This window comes from Balaenoptera borealis (assembly GCF_965194805.1).
Source record: "Balaenoptera borealis genome assembly, chromosome: 16".
Taxonomy (NCBI): domain Eukaryota; kingdom Metazoa; phylum Chordata; class Mammalia; order Artiodactyla; family Balaenopteridae; genus Balaenoptera; species Balaenoptera borealis.
In genome coordinates this window covers 46442459-46463415 of record NC_138872.1, presented here as the reverse complement: position 1 = coordinate 46463415, position 20957 = coordinate 46442459, and the positions used below count along the sequence as shown (strand labels likewise).

At 44.4% G+C, this 20957-nt stretch overlaps 1 protein-coding gene across 6 annotated transcripts in view; it reads left to right on the top strand.

Annotated features, from left to right (window-relative positions):
• Positions 1 to 20957, top strand: part of KIZ (kizuna centrosomal protein) — a 112627-nt gene that overhangs the window by 78520 nt on the left and 13150 nt on the right. For all 6 annotated transcript variants that reach the window (XM_082360545.1, XM_082360543.1, XM_082360546.1 and 3 more), the window contains 3 exons: positions 6030 to 6195; positions 7062 to 7127; positions 18196 to 18300. In XM_082360545.1, coding sequence (XP_082216671.1) covers positions 6030 to 6195; positions 7062 to 7127; positions 18196 to 18300 — 337 coding nt within the window. The remainder of the gene's footprint in view (positions 1 to 6029; positions 6196 to 7061; positions 7128 to 18195; positions 18301 to 20957) is intronic.

The following is a 20957-nucleotide window of genomic DNA, read 5'->3' as shown; positions in this document are numbered from 1 at the left end:
TGTGCTTTTTAGATCCATCCATTTATCTATTGATAAATGTAGATCCTAAAAAGGATTTTGTTTTCAGGTTTTATTATCCATTGTATTTAGTTCTATTTTGTAACGACATCATTTTCCATTCTTGTTCACTGCAGCTACCCCACATCTCAGCCATGTCAAGGGTGAAATAAGTATTGGTCTCCTGCCATTTGCCATCTCATCGTCTTTTTTTTTTTCTAAAGGTGTTGTTTATATCAGGAAAACATATTCCAAGTTCCAGACGACCAGTTCACTCATAATTTTTCAAATAATAGCTCCATCATTAATGGGAAGGGGGCTGCCCAATTAATAGTTTATGAGTCAAGTGATAGTCTTCCTCCCCTAGTAGGTTTCTTGTTCCTTTTTAAATCATCTTAGTGACAACCATAAAATTACTAATAAATGAATGACAAAATCCATCCTTAAGGGACTTCCCTGGCAGTCCAGTGGTTAAGACTCCATGCTTCCAACTGCAGGGGGCACGGGTTCAATCCCTGGTTGGGGAACTAAGATCCCGCATGCTGTGGCACGGCCAAAAAAAAAATCCTTCCTTAAAAATCGAAGCAAGCAGTCAGCTTCTCAAATAGGTTGCGACTGAAAAAATGCACAGCCCTAAATGTACAGTTACCAGAATGATGTGGGCAGGGGCAAGCCTTACAGACGTGAGAACAAAATGCTTTTCTGGGGTCTAGGACTGTTAGATGCACAAATCATCATTTTATGATTAGCATAGTCAAGTGTCTTTGAGTTGTTTTCCTATATTCGAACAATATATACATTTAGTAAATAGTATGGGTTCAGTGTTTCTCTGTAGATAAAATCTTAAAAGTAGGAGATTTTCAAAATTTAAGAAAGCACTACTAGAAATCACTTGGTTAAGAGTCTAATGAAGCTCAGAAATACTTACTTGATCTCTTGGGTAAATGGCTAATTAAACAGCCACATGTAAATGATGTTTACCTGTGGGTCCCTTGCTGTCAGCTGGAGTCAACCCGTCTCCTGAGTAAATACATCATTAAAGCTGCTGAAATTTGGATTATGTCCCCCTGAGACCAGATAAGATCCACAGCACCCGCATAACCTATTAGGCAATTACATAATTGAGCTGCATGCTTTTAAATCAGAAAAATTTGTAATTACTCTATGTGAAAAAAAAAATGAGTTGGGTGCTTCATTAAAATACAAAGTACCTTAATACAGCTTTTCTCCCAAATGAAGCCTGCTTCCACCCACGGGGACCTCTGCAGGCAAAGCAGCCCAGCCTGCCGGCGTCACTTGCAGAGCAGGTGGGAACGGCCACAGAAACCCCTGCCCCTCTCCTGAAATGAGGGACTGGTGTTCTGTTCTTCTCTCTTGAATACTCGTTCACTGGCTCATATGAATACTTCCCCTTTCTTTTCATTGCTACATCGATGAAATCCCCTTCCTCTCCTATAACTCAGATAAAACTTAAGTGACGATACTTGCGTTTCTCTTTGAACACTGAAAAATTACTTCCGGTGTGCAGGAGGAAGGCTCTTGAGGAAGGGTCAGTTAATCTGTGTATGAGGGGAAACATCCGTGCTGTCAACATCAGTGGTGTTTCATTCTCTTGTTCTTCTGTGTCTGCATTAACAGCACTGGTTTACATATGGAAGGTAATTTTATTTTATTAAGTGCTTTCACGTTCATTTTCTCTTTGTACCTCCCATTGCAGAAACCGTATTCTTCTAGAGCTAGCATATGTTTTCTTTAAAAAAGTAACAGGGAAAAAAACAAACTTGGAATATTAAGGTAAACAAAAAGAAGAAAATTGCCTGTTATCTGACTGTCCACATAGAACCCTGTTGACACTGTGGTGTATGGTCTTTAATATTTAATATATTGACAAACGTGGGTTATACTGTTTGTGTGAACAGCCTCCGTGTTCCCCACGTGTCACAGGTGAACTTCCTTTCATGCCGTCATGTGTTCTACATCCTTTCTAATGGCTGCACAGAGACCCCTGTGTGGCTCTTCCACTGTCTCTTTAACCAGGCTCCTGGTGTTAAACATTTTAAGTTGTTTTTAATTTTTCCTCTAGTAAAAAAGTTTCAAAGAATATCTGAGCAGTTCAGTTTTTACAGATTGCCATGCTGTTTCCTGAGAATGATTTCCTAAATGTAGATCTGTTAGGTCAAAGGGTATGTGCGTCTCTCAGGCTTCTGCTCTGCGCTGTCAGATCTCACCCTGGAAGGGTCATCACTTACCAGGAATGGATGAAAATATCATTTCTCTGAGCTCTTTATGAAACTGGATACTGTCAACTTTTTTTTGTGAACATTAAATTGAGAAGTGCAAAGGAGGTCAAATTGCGGTCAAACTTTTCCCCCACCTATTTGTTAGCCATCTGTATTTCTTCTTTTATATTGGTAATTTGCCAGTTCACATTCTTTGCTCATTTTTCTGTTAGGTTAGTAATATTTTTCCTTACTGACTTTTAAGAACTCTTTTTATGTGAGTTTGTATTATTTGCTATAATATTTTGAGCAGTTTGATTTTCACCTTTCATTTTTCTTAATGGTGTTTGGATACAAAGCCTTTTCCATTAATATCTTCATTTATGCATTTATGCATGTGAATTTCACAATTGATAAGTTTCTGGATGTAAATCGAGTCAGCCTAGATGACTCTTAGGGTTCTAGACCTAACAAGATCCATATTTAGACTGAACTTTGAGAAAATGAGCCAATTAATCCTAGGTGTCCTGCTGAGCGTAACTCATAGGACAGTTTTTCTTTCATAAGATCTGAAATACGGAGGTATCAGCCTCGGTCATCCTGTAAATAGTGTGTGCCTTGGCATTGAATTTCTAAGCGCTTTCTCCTGGCTCCTGGGAAGGTTAGGAAAGTGAGGGACTAGTTCGTTGGTGTTGACTTAGGCTGCGGACTGCTGAGAACGATGAGACAGTCTCCAGCACCACCACCACTACCACCACCACCACCACCACTACCACCACCACTGGGCTCCAAATGTATGAGATGAGAGAGAGCCTTTACTACCTAACAAATAAGTTGGAACCCAAGCACGGGCCATTCATAAGCACCATCAGAAGGTCCATCTTTGGTGGCATTTTTCAGATAGAGAGCCCCACTTTGCAGAGCCCCTCAGTCACAGGTGGGACGTACAGGGCAGCTTGCTCACTCTTTGCGCTTTGGTTCTTTCGCGGGTCACACTGCAAACTCCTTCCATTTGGGGCCTTCCTTAGAAATGCGCCTTTTCAAAGATCTGCAAACAGTACATCTTGAGAATGTATCACAGATGTTTTTCCTGACTCTGCATAAGTTGTTTTTGATGGGTCCTTTGAATGGACCTTCCTACCGTTCCTTGTCTCAGGCTGACTTTTGTTTCTGTCCCATATTGTCATTATTTCCTGCTTGTTAGGGACTTAACTTGTGAATTCCTCTGTGGATGACCCGCTGGGCAGATCTACTGCCATCTCTGTTGGCTTCATGGTCCAGCAGAGTCAAACCAACCATTCTCATGCTGTTATTTGACCATCCATCAAAAACCCTTAGAGATATAAAATACTCATCTCTGAGAAGTTATCTCTAGAATTAGTAAGAGAAATCCTAGAGATATGAGTATTAAGTAGTGAAGATAAATGGGATAAAATATACGAAATAAATGAAAACCTGCAGCGTGCCCCACACTTACTCACCATGGTGAAAAAAGAGGGCTCAGTATAGAGCTGGTGGCACTGGTGGTATTCTTACCAAGCTTACAAGGGCTTGTTAGAAGGATGTTTGCAGTATCATTATAGCACTTTAGTCTGTGTTCTTTTGAAGCCCAGGTGGAACCCAGCTAAAGCAAAAGAAGTTCTTACATGAAAGGGGTGTGCAAAACAGTGATGTTGATTGTGTGTCATCACGGAGGGACTAGTGAGAAGTAATCCGAGTTATTGACAATCTAGGACAATCTCCATTGTCTGCAAATTCTACAGTAGAAAGTGTAGGAAGCCTCAACAGTCCTTTAACAACTTTATTCTTAAACTGTGGGTTAAGACAGTGGCTATTGTGAAGTCACGCCAAGAAATTATTAGTTACAGCTATTGCATAAGATAATATGAGGAAGAAATACATACTTGAGGCACTCTCAGAATGTTTGGATTATTTTAAATATCAGAAAAAGAAAATTATAGTTTTAACTACAGAGATTAAGCCAATTCTTTTTGTTCATCTTCTAAAATGCTTTCCATATATCTACAATTATTGGGTGTACAGAATAGGAGCTTACTCTCTGTGGGAACAGACAGACTAGATCAGGATGGGCAGAGATCTCGAAATGAGACATGCTAGGATGGTCCAGAGAGCATCCTGATGGTTGCGAGATGGCAGCTCCTGTCCTCCTGGACAGATTCCGGAAGCAAGTGCAGTGCCGTGGTTTACGTGGGCAGCTGGGACTGGGCACTATGGCAGCCAGTGATGGGAACCAGCCCTGGCCCGAGCTTCAAGGGAGGATGGTACACCTGAACCCCAGTCGGCAGAAAGAGGGATCCTCCTGTTCAGTTCATTCCACAGAGTTATCCCAATTGGAGTAAAATCCAAGGCCCACTTTATACAAATGTAGGAAAAGCTCCTGGTTACAAGAACTGGACAGACAGGTCTCGGCTGCAAGGCTAACTTGACACCAGGTCTTTTGGCCAAGGAGACTAGAACTCCTTAAGTCCCCTTCAGTCCACCTCCGGCCCCTAGGATAAGCCATGGGTCCTGGAGGTCCCTGGTCCTAAGGCAGGCTGAAGGCAAGAGCCTTGCAGGGATGTCAAGGCTGATGACAGTGGCCTCAGCCAAACTCACAAGGCTCAATCTTCAAGGTTTGGCCTCGGCGATTCTTCATGTCCTTTCATGTTGATGACAAGGAAAGAGTATGATCTTCCCCTTTGTTCACTAGATGTTTGCATTGTTACCGTTTCACTCTTGCACAGAAGATGACCAGGGAGCCTCTGCCCGGCTCCCCCTTCCCTTTCACTTGAGGGTCTCAGGTCCATTCCCCACACAGTGGGTCGGACCCTGCCCCGTGTTTACTGCTGTCATCAGGTACCAGGGAGAGGTCGGTGCCACCACCTAGCGTTCCTCTCCCACCGCCGGGGCAGGCTTCCACTTCCGAGTAGGGGGAGAGAGAGGCTTGTGCTCTGGCAGCGGGACAGCGGCACCGATGGTTGTTCAGCTCTCTGGTCACCAGTATAGTTTTATTTCTTGGGGGAGGAGTGCTGAGCTGGAAATGCACCGGCATGAGTATTAACCTATCCTATTAAGTGCCACTTTTTCTCTACCTCTCACATTGGCTGTGGTAAAATCCCTGCCCACCTCCCTGCCCAGGACACTTCTGGCGATGTCGACAGTTCAGTGCCCTGTGAAAGCAGATAGGCCGTGTGGCAGCTGAGTTTCCCCAAGCTCCCCGGCAGGCTTACTGGCAAAGTACAGAGTGTCTTTATCCTTCATTGAAAGTTATGATTTCCAATAAGGTCGGCTCTCTTTTTGCTTTAGTGTATCCTCCTCCGCCCCCAAGTTTTTCCACAATCTTCCCATTGAGGGGAAGTTCAGGGGTCATTTCTTGAAGAATGGGGATACCATAAGGTCACATTTTTCCAGATCTCCTTCTCAGTCCAAACCAACTCTGTCCTCACGTGCCTGAAAAACAGGATTCGTGCAGTGAAAGAGTAGATCTTGGATAAACCACCCAGGTTAACAGAGGTGGTCACGTCTCATATACATACTTCCCAAGTAGAAAAACATTGCATTACATAAGATTCAGTCCTCAAAAAATGTCTTCTTGTGAGTGTAAGTTGTTGTAAAGAATTAAATTATGCTGGAAAATAATCAGGTGTTATTTTATCTTGAAGACATTTTAATTTCAGTTAAATGTCAGGAGACAAATTAAATCCTAAGTAAAGCTTAACCTAAAATAACATTTGAAGGCTGGGTTTTTGAGACCAAGGGGAATGTGACCACGGCTTGTTTTCATTTCTTTGTGCTTTCTTTTATACACCGTAGGCAACAGCATTATTGAAAAAAGGCCTCACAGGAGAGCATAAGGATAGGTCGGCTGTTCACAGCAGCGAGTCATCTTGCAGCTTGCCATCCCCTCTGAATGACAACAGTGGAATGAAGAACGGAAAGCCTGCTCTGTGGCTCAGCAGTGTTCCTACAAGGGAACAAGGTAGCTATTGTTAATGGTCTGTCCGCAGCGAAACTGCGTTCAGAATCAATGTGACATCCTCTTTCTCAAGGTGTGCCCGTAAAATAAAGCTTCTAAGGAATACCTGTGATTCAATATGCATGACATGTTACTTGTTTTATACCACCTTCCAGAAATAGGTGTTTCAAGACTGGGAAACCTAATTGTAGGTCTGCAGTTCTGCTGAATTTCCAATAAAATATGTTTTTGTAAGTTATGAAATCTTAACAGAACTAACAATTGACAGTATATACTTTTTGATCATCCCACAAGGATGAAGATGATTCCATTAAAATGATACCATAAAGAACTGAAGTTTTTGATATCACCTAATAGAATTTACTCAAGATTATTAAACATTCTTTTTAATTATAATTGAACCTTATAAAAGTCTAAACAGATGATTAAGAATCAATGAATTTATGACCCCAAAATTTAATAAGCAATTTTTAGTATCTAGAAATTGTGATTATTTTAGTGTTACTGTTAAGACGTGCCAGTAAACCGCTATAATGGCATTTCCAAGACAGCTGTGAGTTGTTCAGGATATGGTCAGAAGTTGATAATGTGCACAGGACCTCAGGCCCACTTGTGTTAAGCCCCACGCAAGTCTGATAGATGTAAGGCTAAATTATTTTGCATGAAAGCAGCATAGAGATACCTTAGCTTTCAAATAGGTTTTCTTTTAGTAACAGTGTATTTCAGACAAGAGATAAACTAACCAAAAAAAGAAGATGGGGAGGCAATGCAAATAAAAGGAATGGCAGTTAAAAAACCAAACAGACAAAGGCCTATTCCATCCATATAACCTTGAAATACATTTTTATTATCATATATTCGATTTTTAGAAGTTTCCAGTGGCTGCGGAGACGAGAGCGCAGAAGAAAGTGTGGCAGCGAGGATGCCAGTCACAGGTAAGGTCGTGGCTGCCTGAGGGCCTCAGATTCAACTTTCTTATGTAACCAGAACATTTCAGGTTAGTGGTTGTGGACTCCGCGAAGAGCAAGTGCATTCCACTCCCACGTGCTGTAGCAAGGGATCAATCCTGAGGGCATGAGGTGTGAGCTTAGGTTAACATAAAGGAAGGTAGAAAATAACCCTGTCTGCTGAGTCCTTCAAAATTGTTACATGTTTACACGTGTGAGTGTCCCACCCCCCATGAGCCTTTCAGCACCTGCGTCTGTGTGAAAAGGTCAGTCCCCATGGGGAACACCAGTCATTATATGGCCAACTACAGATGTTTCTGATTTCCCTCTTTTCTTTCCTGTAATAATTGAATGTGTCATTATACTGTAATAAGAGCAGGAAAAAAAACAGTGCTGGACAAGAAGCTTGCTTGTGCCTCAGTTACAAAGCCCATCTGATCATTAAAAAATTTTAGCAGTAAAGTTTCATTAAGATCTGTTAAGATTTCTGCACGTGTGTTAGGTTTGTTTAGGTGAAATCTAAATGTCATTACTTATTTTAGTTTTAGAATATCAACAGCAGCAATTAGTATTCTGAACAGAGTTCTTATTTGTCGTACATCTAAATTTACTAGTACCTTATTTTGTAAAGTGGTGTGCTACTTCATTATAAATTCAAAGGTCTGACTTTAAATATTTATACAAGTAAATACACCATTGCACCGAGGTACTGAGGCATGCATCTGCATATGTGTTAGTTTTGTTGTTTATAAGCAGAAGAGAATGGTTTCTTTTATGGCAATATGATTCATGGCCTGATGATTAATTTTAAACCCATTTAGAATGAACTCTGATTTTGAAAAAGGAGTTTATAGTAGAGCAATTATTGTATATATTCTGCATCAGATAATATTTCACTCTAAAATACAGAGGTTTTCTTTTCTTTTAAACATTTTCCCTGGTGATACGTTTATTGCATTTTTATTCTTCATTTTGAGAAAACTCTGATAGAATTCCCTGTTTATTTTTTTGTTAGTAGAGTTAATAGAAGTGTACATGATCCCAAACTGCAGATATCCAGGAAGTCATTTGAATGCTTTCCTTTTGCATCTACCTTTGAGTGCAGGATCTCTAATGACCTCTGAATTTGTTTCAGTTAGAATCCTAAGGGCTTGTTGGGGAGGAACCAGGAAGTGGCCTCGTTGCCTATTCTTCCTCATCTGTTCAGTATGAGTCAGTGACTGTCCCCAAATTAATACAGATGTAGTTTTCCCGTGGGACTTTTTAACTGCGGTACTATTGACATGTAACATTACATCCGTGTCAGGTGCACGAGGTAATGGTTCACTGTTTGTAGACGTTGCAGGATGATCAGCACAGTCAGCCTCGTTAATCTCCGTCACCACATGTAGTTACAGTTGTTTTTCTTGTAATGAGAACTTTTAAGGTTTACGCTCCCAGCAACATTCAGATATGCGGTACCACAGTGTTAACTGTAGTCACAGTGCTGTACGTTCCATCCCCAGGACTTACTGACTTTATAACCGGAAGTTTGTACCCTTTGACCCCCGTCCCCTGTATCACTCACCCCCTACCCCCACACCAGTAATCTCCAGTCTGTTCTCTGTATATCTCAGAATTTCTTCATAAGAGAGGAGATAGTCAAGTACCAGGGTTTCAGATCTTTCTTCTCTTCACGTGGGAAGAGGTGTGATGTACCTAGAAGTAATACAGACTATTTGCCATGAAGGTTTTTTTAAGAAATTGTCATTGATCCATCAGTAGTTCGCAGTTAAAAAAGTGCTTTGTGCCTGTTATAGGCCAAAGAAGTAGGCATATAAAGTAACCTGGGGGATGTGAAAAAAGCGTTCCGAAGCATTTTCTTAGTGGGAGCCTTGCCGTTCTGCGCCCTGCCACCACACCCCTCCTCCTTGGCACGTCCCGGCAGGTTCCTGCCGGAGGCCTTGTGCACCTCTGCTTTGCATATTCCATGGTCTCTGCGTATTCCTTGGTTGCGTCTGTCTTTGCAGCTGCTTTGATCTCCAAGTTCTTGACCTTCATCTCTTTACTAAATGTTTGTGTCTTTTGCCATGATTATTTGGAGATTTGGCCTTTGGTGAAGTAAGGCAGGTGTATCGTTTGATTTAAGATAATGTTAGGAGGCCACCTCCTCCTTTGTAATAGTTCTGTTGAGGCTCTCCTGTCTGTATGGGCCGCAGTCCTTCTGGAATATTCCAAAGAGAAGGAACATTTGTGAGGCTGCCCTCTGGGAGTTGAGGAGATGTGGTGGTGGATCCTGGGCTTTGGCATCAGCCGTTGTTGTCAGCGCTTTACTTCCTGCTCTGTTTCTTCACCCGTCTGAGCCCCTGACCTGGGCTACTTTAGTGTAACTAAACCCAGGTGATGTCAGAATTGAAAGTGACTTGTTAAAGCTGCTTCCTGCATCGACAACCAGCAGGTTACAGTAGTAAATTTGGACGGTTCAGAAGTGTTCATCCTCAGGGTGCTTCTGTGTGATTCTGCTTTATAGCCATCTCCCAAGGGGTATGGTAGAGAGAGGCCACCCGGAAATCAGGGTCCGGCACAGGAGATTGGGCAGAAGCTCTGAAGTTACACCGTTTTCAGAATGATGAGGGTCCTGGGAAAGTTTAACCTGAGAAGGGCACAAAAGCTATCCTTAAATATTTGCAGGGCTGCCAGATTTACCGAGTATAGTCATAGAGTGTAGCTCGGGGGCCCTGTTAGTGAGTGTTGCAGCGAAGGAATCCACACCCAGTAATGGCAGAACTCTCTAGCTTTTTTAGTCGGGTGTCTTCCAGGCTTGAGGTTCTGTGCCAGGGCTTGAACCGTGGCAGGAACCTGCTCTCTAGAGGGGCTCCGTGGAAGGGTTCTTGCTTCTGGGAGCACTGACATTGCTTCTAATGCTAAGCCTGTGATTCTCATTCTGTAGTGAAGGGATCAAATGAGCCGACGTTCTCATTCATTTCCCTTCTTATTGCATATCCCCACAACTTAAAGAGTTTGCTGTCGCTCTGAAGGCATTGGCCTTGTTAGTCGCCGTCATGGGGAATGTGAGTTTCACACTAGTTCCTGTCATCTGTGCGGAGACTTACGTACACACCCTCCTGCACACACACCCACGCACACAACCACAGCCTGTGATCTGCTTGTTAACACAGGCTACCCCTTCCTTTAGTCTGGTTGTTCACACTGAAGAATCCAGGTCAAAATCAAAGATTAATGTGATTATCTATGAGTGTGTGGTTTTCTTTATTTAAGAATAATATATAATTTGCATATATGTTACACCTTTACTTGGGCTGAGTCCAGGGAATACCAGGGACAGCCAAAGGCCAGGTCCCTGCCCTCCTAAGCCTCCATCGTCTCTAACCTTCGCAGGAGCCCTGCAGGTAAGCAAATCATCCTACAGATGGTCCAACATACTTGGAAAGATTGAGAGCCCTGTTCAGGGCCATATAGCCAGTGTGTCAGATCTTGAATCACACTCAAATTTCAGGAATTAAGCCCTGAAGTCCTTCCATCCCACCACGCAGCCTCTTTTGTTTTATAAGAGAGGTGCCTGCATGAGGGCGTCTGAACCAGTTAAACATCGGTTTGTATCTTAACAAAAGATGAGCCCTGCAAGGACGATTTTGAGAGTGATGATGAGCAAAGCCTGGAGAGGTGGGCAGCTCTTGAGGATTTCTGAGTGTGGACTGTCCCGGGGTGGCCCTTGTAAAGGGGAGTTGAGCCTGTACCCCTAGGCGAGCCTGAGACCACGAGCGGGTACAGGACAGTCAGGTCAGTGTTTCCCTGGAGCACTTAGGCCAGGATTGAAGCCATGCTTGTCTAGATTATGAGAGAAAGTCTCCCTCTGAACTACTCATACCCCCAAAGTAAAATTTCCCACATTGGTAATTTTACTGGTATTTATACTAAATTTACCTTTGAGGATTTGGTGAGTTTTAATTTTAGTAAATGATGCAGCTTATGCTAAATGTCATAAAAACCCAGCCCCGACACAGTATCTGGCACACATGGGCACTCATTTCATCAAACGAATGAATAAAAATGAAAGTCCTAAGGAGTTTCCTTAAGCGCTTGTTGATTTAGGCCAGAACACCGTCTTCTTTCCATCAGTCACTCCACCGGTACTTTCCCACCCACGTGCCCATCCTGGCAAAACTCATCTCCTTAAGCTCCATGTGAAAAGGGCTCTCAGCTTTTATCTCAAGAGGATTAAGCCTCTAAGAATGTCCATTCAGCCTCTCATTCTTTTGACATCAATTCTCTTGGTCAAGCTGTGTTGAAAGTGGTTGCCTGACGGTGCCATTTCTCACTGATATTCTTTGGCAAGCTGAAATATTCCAGGTCAGACTGAGGTACGTCCATTTAGAAGCTCTGTGGGAGGTCAGCCTAGATTTGCAGGATGCTTTTGGGGCTGTGGGCAGGGCTTCCCCAAACATCATGGCTTGAGTTTTCCATCAGATTGGGAAAAGGCTGGAAATACACGATGGCCGCGTTGTCACCGGTGACTAGATTTATCCTGGGAGAGAAAACTGCAGTGACAACTGAGGACTGCGGAGTCCAGTGGCAAAGCACTTCTACTCCTGAGGCTTTCCTGAGACTGCGCCTCACCAGTTCTGTCCCGGAAATGCACAGTCAGGTCAGGATGCCTTACTTGCTGTGCCTGGGGAAGGGAGCCCAGGGAAGCACCGTGTGCTGCTGGGTTGGCCCTGGCCCCGTCTCTGTGGCAGGGGTCCGGCTGCTCATGACAGCAGAGAACTCCTCACTCAGGACGTTGCAGGCTGGTGGTGCCTGTTTAACGTGGTCGTGGAAGAATGGAAGGCACCTTTCTGAAGAGCTCTTGATTGGGTGCTTTCAAGGAAATGAACTCAGAAGTGCCTGAGAAATTCTCCTCAGTGGTTGCACAGCAGAATCCCGTGTAGAGCTTTAAAACAGACCCACACCCCAGCCACACCCTGGACCGGGTGCCCCAGAGCCGCCAGGCCTGAGCCCCAGGCGTCAGTCTTGTGTAACACACCAGGTGACTCCCCGGGTTTGAGAACCGTGGAGCAGGGGATCTCAAAGCCGAAAGAGCCCTTGTAGGTCATGGCGTGAAACACCCTTATTTTATGCAAGAGACTTGAGTGGAGAGAGGGGAGAGGTTGGGCTTTAGCTATTTCAGTACAGTCACGGGTCAGAGAGGGTGTGATTTCCCTAGGGCTGCTGTGGCAAAGTGCCACGAGCTTAGAACCACAGAAATGATTTCTCTCACAGTTGTGGGTGCTAGAAGTCCAAAATCAAAGTGGCAGCAGGGCCCTCTGAAGGCTTCCGGGAGCATCCTTCCTGGCCTGTGGCAGCCTCTGGTGGCTCCTGGTTTGTGGCAGCGTGACTCCAGTCTCTGCCTCCGTCCTCACGTCGCCACCGCCTGTGTCTCCGTGTCCTCTTCCCAGCAGGACAGCAGTCACTGGATTTAGGGCCCAGTGTAAATCCAGGATGAGTTCATCTTGAGATCCTTAGCTAATTACATCTGCAAAGATCCTGTTTACAGATAATGTCACATGATGAGGTTCTGGGTGGTCGTGAATTTGGGGGAAACACTAGTCAACCCGGTACAGGGGGTGGGGAGGGATTTCTTCATATTTCACACTGCCGGCTTCTGGTTCATCGTGTACAGTGATTGTTCCTGGCCCTACTATAGATGATGATGATGATGATGAGAATATTATTGTCTTTATTTCTGAATCTTCTCATTTTATAAATCATTGAGTACAAATTGCTAGAAAGTTGCTTTTAAAGACTATTTAATTATGCCATTAAGATACAGCTTCCTGGTCAAAATTACTCAAAAGTTAAAGATTCCATGACCTTGAGAGTTGAAAATTCACCTCCCATGGCTGAGCAGTGTTACATGGTTAGGAATTTTCATGTGAAGTAGTATCAGCAAAACTGTTTCAGTTCAGTTTTTAAACGTTCATTAAAGGTCAGTTACAAGCCTGGCACTTATTTTCAGGTGTAATGGTTGAACTGCCCCATAGAAATTCAGAATGTGATGGAAACACCTATTTCCTGAAGCATCTCCAGGCAGCTCATCTGAACGGGGAGCTTTTCCCTTCTCCGTGCATCTGCCCTCCCTGTGCGAGGACAGAGGAAACCTGGACAGGAGGCTCCCAGGCCCAGGATAGCTGGTAGAGTGGTGGTTACCGTGGAAAGTCTAGATATGAAAAGTAATTCCAGTTATGGAGCCGGCCTGTGTGCCCCACGTTCACCTAGACGTGTGGCTCTTTTTTTTTTTTAATTTATTTATTTTTGGCTGCGCCGGGTCTTTGTTGCTGCGCGCAGGCTTTCTCTAGTTGCGGGGCGCAGGCTTCTCATTGTGGTGGCTTCTCTTGTTGTGGAGCACAGGCTCTAGGCACGTGGGCTTCAGTAGTTGTGGAATGCGGGCTCAGTAGCTGTGGCGCACGGGCTTAGTTGCTCCGCAGCATGTGGGATCTTCCCAGACCAGGGATCGAACCCGTGTCCCCTGCATTGGCAGGTGGATGCTTAATCACTGCGCCACCAAGAAGTCCCGTGTGGCATTTTTTTTTTTTTAATTCCTAAACATAGATGAGTTTTTTGTATTTTCAGAGTTGTGAAAGCACCCTTAGCCTAATAGTTTCTTGTTTTAATTTGAGTAGTTTGCTAGACAAGTGATTTCTGGGTTTTAAGTAATAGTATTTACCTTTAGAATTAATTTTAGAGTTACATCCCACAATTTTTGTTTTATTTTGCAGAGACAACTGGGTTTGCTCCATCAGCAACACATCTAGTGCAGTGTGAATGAAAAATTGGCATGGGTGCAGAAATACATGAAAAGCGATAGCCCTGGGAAACTCCTGGGCAGAAACTATTTTTCGAATTTAAGTTTAGAATTTCTACACGCTTCCTACAGGAATCAGTTATCCTTCCTGACTCAGAGATGCCCAGTTCTTTGTCGGTTCAGGGTTGCTTTTCTAGCTGTAGTATGGCATTGTTTGCATCTCCTTTTGTTATTCCCTCTCTTCTTTTCTTCACCAGGGATTTCTGCGAAAGCCAGGCCGAGCCTCTGCCTTGGAGATGGAGACACCCCTCAGAGGCTGGGGAACCACGTGTTTATCTGGCTCTTGTAATGGGTTGTTAAAAGCACTTGTTCACCAGATATTTTCTTTTTCTTTTTCTTTGTAGATTTAGAAGTATTTTAGCAGGTGTACATTTGCATATAAAAGAGAATGAAAGATAAGAAGTTGAGGCTTTTTCTTTCTCTCCTCAGCATCATCCCTCTCCTGCCTCCCTTTATTCAGCACATTTTCATTTTCTTTCTCTGTTCCCATTTTCTAGACAAAATGCGTATCAAAAAGAAAAAAACAATCTCGGTGATCCGTCACCACTTGGCAGGAAGATAGGTGATGGGGTTCAGCCAGCTTGTGTAACAGAGTAAGGAAAAATATGTTTCTCTCGTTGTGTCGTCAGTCTGGGGTTGATAGCTAAGGGTAGATTTTCACCCCTGGACCCCTTGCCTTATTTTGTATTTTCAGCCGCAAAAGTTTCTACTTTTGAAACTCAGTCTCGACGCAGCTTTGAGTGTGTGATGGAAGCCTGACTGAGCAGCCCAGAGCTGGAAGCTTGCGCCTGCGTGTACATTACTTCTGTGTGCGCCAGAGCATCTAGTTGAAAATCATCGTATTCTTAGAAGTGCTTGTTTTATCTAATTGTTTGCACTACTCAGTATTTTTCTGAGGGTTTGACATTACTGACGGGAGGAAGTATTTCTCTGGAGTTCTGAGTCACAGGCTACAAAGTGAAGCCTTAAGGGTCCACCCAGTCCTCGAATTTGCAGACTTACGGTGTCCATGCAGTTAAGACTCAGGTCTTTTCACCTTGGAAATATTGGTATATGACCCTCGTCCCGACCTTGTTTACAGCAGGCCAACTGGAACCTCCAGCTTTGTTGCTTTCGCTCCTCTGTCTGTTCACTCATTCATTTAACAGCTGAATTTGCAGGGCTACGCCGTGCGGCTTTCAGCCACTTGATTCCTCGCTGTCCTTCTTCCCTCCAGAAAAGCCTGGGCCTGAAGTGCCACAGACTTCAACTCTGTGGCTTTGCTTTATGCCGTTGGCGTCCTGGCCAAGTCTTCTAGGCTGTTCCAGGAGAATGTCTGAATTGTTTGAGCAAAAAGTATACTCTTGCTTCCAAAAATTCTGGAATCTGGTCCATTTGATACAGACAGCACCCTAGCAATTTCCAGACAGCTGTTGCAGCCTCCTTGATCCTATGTCCCGGGCTACGTCAGCTCTTTTAGCGGAGAAAGCTATCCTTAACATCTAGCTTGTATCCCTTGGCTGAAGTTTTGCTCTTTAGTGTTCTTGTGCCACATTCAGTGAACACAGAAGAAGTTGCTGACCGCCGTCTCTTTTCAAGGTTGCAAGTATGTTCTGTGTGGCCTGTGCAGTGTTTTAATTTTTTCTTAAGCCAGAAGTCTGGCAAGACTAGGCCCGCTTTCCCGGCTGGCAGCAGTCGGCCATGGCCACAGAACAGCTGTCCCCTCTGGACAGGGTGTGAGCTCTCCCTCCAGCCATGGGGCCCACCCCTCCCACCGCTCCCGTCTGGCCAGAGTCACATGTGTGGTCCTGCCAGGCCCCAGAGAGTGTCTGCACTGACAGTCCTGCCCTGTCCTCTCTGCTGCAGAATCTGTGTACTTGAGCCCCCCTTCCCTTGTTTCTACACAGGCTGTGTAGCCTGTAACCTCTCCTGATCATTTTTTTAACCAAACCTTGATTTTGTTTTTCCTTTCTGGGTCATCTCTCAGTTCTTCGTCTGCTGTTTTGTGCAGCTCTTCTGACTAAAGTAAGAGTGAATAAGGGTATCAGGTGCCGTGGGAGAACGACTCCAGTCCTGAGCGTCTGCTCCAACCCCTCTGGCTGCTTTGGGGTCGCTGGTCCTGCCTCAGTTAGTGTTTATTCCTCCAAGGGAGTGCACGTAATCCTTTCACCTTTTAAACCTCACTGCGCTGAAACCATTAAGAAGCATGCATTGGAGGTGAGGGCAGGCGACGTGCCTGGCGGTCCTCAGCTGGATCGTGCCAACCCTTGATTACTCGGGTCAGGGCCGCCACATCCCACATAAAAACTGTCCAGACGGCCGCCAGTGACTCTGCTTGGAGAAGGACCACAGGAGGTTTAAGGATCAAATGCCCGTGAGGAGCCGAGGGTGGGAAGGGGGTGGGCTCTGGCTGCGTGGGCGGGAGAGATGAGCTTTCTCCCTCCAAACTGTTGTACCGTTGAAAGCAGACTGAGGCAGCCTGGACGGGCAGCCCAGTGAGAGAGTCTGAGTCCTTCGAGAAGGATGGGCAGGCCGCCAGTGTGGGAGGCATGTGGAGGTGATTTCCGAGCACTAGGATGGCCCCTGGGCTGGGGTGACTCGCTGCCCAGTCCTCCCTCCCAGGCTCAGACCAGCGATGAGATCCATTCCGTCTTGTATTTGGACAGAATACTTAATCCCCCACCCCCAATCTGAAATCACCTCACAACTACTAACCTAATATTTTGCACAAAAATCCTCTCCTGAAAATAAAGAGCACATGTTTTCCTGGTTTCTGAGAAGCCTGAGAGCTGGCTTACTGGAGTCAAATGATTTCCCTTCAGACGGTAGACAGCAGAGCCCAGCTCCAGCTTCCAGCCGCCAGGAGCCTTTGTTCATCAAGAAGCTGCTCTCCTTTCTCTCTTTCTCTCCCCTCTTTCCCCGCTTCCTTCCTTCATTTCTCTTTAAAAAAATTTCTTTCTGTCTTTTGCTATCTTTTCCTTGACCAAATAAGTTTCATTGAATGCAGAAATAGCACATGGTCATTAAAATCTGGATTTGTATCCTAAAAGCTGAAAATCTTCTTGGCTGATCTTTCTAAAATAAAAACAAAACAGCATTTTCATCTGTTTTACAGTGATTCTTTACCTTTTTAGAATTCAGACACTCCACCTTTGATTTTATTACTACCTTACCCCCTCAACAGATTACCTGACATTGAATCTGAGGTGATAAGGATGTTAGGATTAATCGGAGAGTGTTATGATGCACTCCTGTCAGAGCCGCCCTGGGACAGTGGGACTAACCTACAGCAAGAAACACTTTCTATCCCAGCCCACTTCCCCACACACACACAGATGTTACACAAAACAGTATTTTCCCCTCGTGCATGTACTGCATCTGGTGTTTTCTTTATTAAAGTTTTCAAACTATCAATGCTAGTTCCAATGGACACTGATTTCACAATCCAGCAATGTTAAAAGATGTTGCCTTAGGATTTATTATTTTCAGAGTTAAGAGTCCCTGATCTGTGCATATTTTAATTACATAGCATTTACTACTCAAAAATATGATGCTCATTTTAAATACTTATTTTTTATCTTGACTGATTCTCAGTAGGGCAAGGTAAGTTATATTTTTCTCCTTCAGCATGATGGTAGTTTTAACCAGTAATAACGGGCCTTGTGGTTCAGTTCTTAAACTGGACCAGCAAGCACAGGAATGCAGCCGATGGCCAGCCCCTGGAGCTGACACGGGAATCCTTTAGTTAGTGGCCATGTTGAGAGTGTGGCCATGGGTGCTGTTTTGCTGTGTCTCTGCTAAAACTCTATCTCTGCATCCTCCGCTTCACCGAGGAGTCCTTGAGACCTGAGGCAATGGGGAAGCTTGTGTCACTCAGGTCCTTCACGGGACCCTTCTTTAGTATTCTTCCCAACAGTCTTCCCCACTTTAACTTAGAGTAGGGCTAAGGGCTCTGTCGATTGTTTCCTCTGACACGTAAAAGTTTTTAAGTTTGCTGTAGTCCTGTTTGTCTTTATTTTGTTGACTGTGCTTTTGGTGTTGTGTCCAAGAAATCACTGCCAAATCCGATATCCTAAAGCTTTTCTCCTGCGTATTCTGCTAGGAAATTAATAGTTTTAGGTCTTATATTTAAGTCTTTAATCCTTTCTGAGTTGATTTTTGTGTATGATGTAAGGTAAGAACTTCATTGTTTTGCCTGTGGGTATCCTGTTACCTGGGACTTTTTCTCATCTATAGAAATGAAAGCCTACCAGATGCTGAAACAGTCTACCCTTCAGGACAGTGCACACCAAGCTGAAGACAGATTCCAGAAGGCTGAGGCCTCTGCATCACAGCTGTTAGGTAAGCAGGGCGGACAAGCCAGCATCTGGGAGACCCAGGGCTACGGCCAGGGCTGTGTTCAGGGAAGTGTTATGATGCGCTCCTGTCGGAGGTTTCTGGAGTTTGCTTTGTAACAAGTTGTTACCATCTCAGAATGAGCCAGTACTTTTCTAGTCCTTAATGAACAGGAGTTTGGAAGAAGCTTCCCTCCAGGATGTGTGCTGGCGATGGCCTTACAGGCCCTTGGATTCTGCCTGACGTGTCGCAATGGTACCTTGTCGCTAAGCACCACAGGAGACACCCCAAATTCCTTCCCTTCCCACCTCTTCCCAGTTTGTTAATCAGCAGTGGGGAGTGTCATCTGGGCTACCTCCCTTGCCTGAATGATGGGGGATTTGGGGTTCTTCAAATGAAAAGACTGTAAATCCCAGTAAGAGCTCAATTTTAAGCTTAAATGTAGTTCCTTCAATTTAGGATTTTTGTTTTAATTGAAATCTTCTTAGTTTTCTTATACGTTATTATTGTATTTTTATTATTTTTCAGTGGTTTTTGCTTTATCACACCTCTTTCTTTTTTTTTTTTTTGGTATAAGTCACCTCAACTCCCTTTGTGAAAGTAAACGGATTAATAACAGCAGGAAGTATACTTTAACGACTTATTTTTTTTTTTTTTTGGCTGTGCTGCGTAGCTTGCGGGATCTTAGTTCCCTGAACAGGGATCAAACCCAGGCCCACGGCATTTGAAAACACCAAGTCCTAACCACTGGACTGTCAGGGAACTCCCTCTAATTTTTTTTTTTATTATTATTATTGATTAATTTATTTATTTTTGGCTTTTTCTTATTTTATCCCAGTGGCCTGGGATAGAACCAGGGAAGTCCCCACTCTAATTTTTATATAAACCACCACGCTGGGATTTCACCTATCAGAATGAATTTCTCCTATCAGAATGAATTTCACCTATCAGAATGATTTCACCTATCAGAATGATTTCTTAATATCACATAATTCCCAGTCCATATTCAGATTTCTCAATTGTCTCAAAGATATCTCCATCAGACAGACATTTTTTTGAGGGAGATATTTATGGTACATCAGACTTAGCTGTCTGTCTTTGGAGAGCTATTTCCTAGATAATATTAATGTTAGAGTTACTGCAAAATTCAGTTATTTTGGTTGTTGTGAGGATTCAGTGAGCCAGTGCAGGTTAAATGCCAGCACAGTGCCTGGTAGAGAAAAGCCCCCGGGGAGGGCTGGCCATGTTGGTGGTGGTGGTGATTTGAACTCCGCAAACATGAGACATTGTAGTTTGTTGAGGTATAAACAGGCCTCTGCCCCAATGGAGGTCTGCATCACTCTAGAAAGATACAGCTCTTGTGAGCCCTTCACTGTTTTTTTGTTTTTAATTTATTTTTTTTTAATTTATTTTTGGCTGCGTTGGGTCTTTGTTGCTGCATGCGGGCTTTCTCTAGTTGCAGCGAGTGGGGGCCATTCTTCGTTGCAGTGCGTGGGCTTCTCATCAAGGTGGCTTCTCTTGTTGCGGAGCATGGGCTCTAGGAGCGTGGGCTTCAGTAGTTGTGGCATGTGGGCTCAGTAGTTGTGGCTCGCGGGCTCTAGAGCACAGGCTCAGTAGTTGTGGTGCACGGGCTTAGTTGCTCCGCGGCATGTGGGATCTTCCTGGACCAAGGCTCGAACCCGTGTACCCTGCGTTGGCAGGCGGATTCTTAACCACTGCACCACCAGGGAAGCCCTAGTCACTGTTTGCTTTTCATCACTTTCTTCACATTTGAATCACAGAACCAGAATCCAGAGGGATCTCAGAAAGTATTTATCCAACCCCCTCATTTTACAAATTACCCAAGAGAGTAATGCCTCTTTTGGAGCATTACAACCTATTAGCAGGCATACATGGTTTGGAAGGTGACTCTACAGATGTGATTTTGGTAAGTATATTTTTGATGGCTAATAGGACAGGCTCAAACAATGAGTAAATTTGACATAAGTTGTAGTCCCTTGGATGTGTATCAAAAATGATAGTACTATTAATATGCTAATGATTAACATACGAATTTGTTCATATGACGTGATCCACACAACACGGGTTGTACAGCCAAGCACCCCTCGATTCGGTTCCCTTCCTTCACAGTCAAAATCATACCGTGTGCTTTGTAAGACATTGGGATCCTCGAAGTGCTCCTGGTAGTGTTGGATGGCGTTGGAGTTAGTTGCTGGCTCTGGAGTTTACTGTGCATTCGGTCACGCATCACGTTTTCATTCTCGCCCTCACCCTGACCCTAGGGACTTCTCTGAGCTCCCAAGAGAAGCAGGCGGTGGGTGGGAGGGCCACGTGCCCGGTGTGGAACGTCACACACTGTCACACACTGAACGCAGAGCCACCCCAGATGTAACCATGGATGAGGAGGCAAGTGGCTCATCTCCTGTGTCAGGCGCCAGGTCTCTGTCTCCACACCTGTCTCCAAGGAAGCCACTTTGTTTTCATGTCTGAAAAGACCTGGTCCCGTTAAGCGGGTGCAGACCCTCTAGGGGCCGAACATAGACACATCGTTAAGAGAACCACTTTGCCTCAGAGGTTACAAGTAGGCACGCGGGTTACAGGTTAGGAATGCAGCAAGTGCCTTTCAAGGCGATGCTTATGCACCCTCTATCCGCGATCTTGTT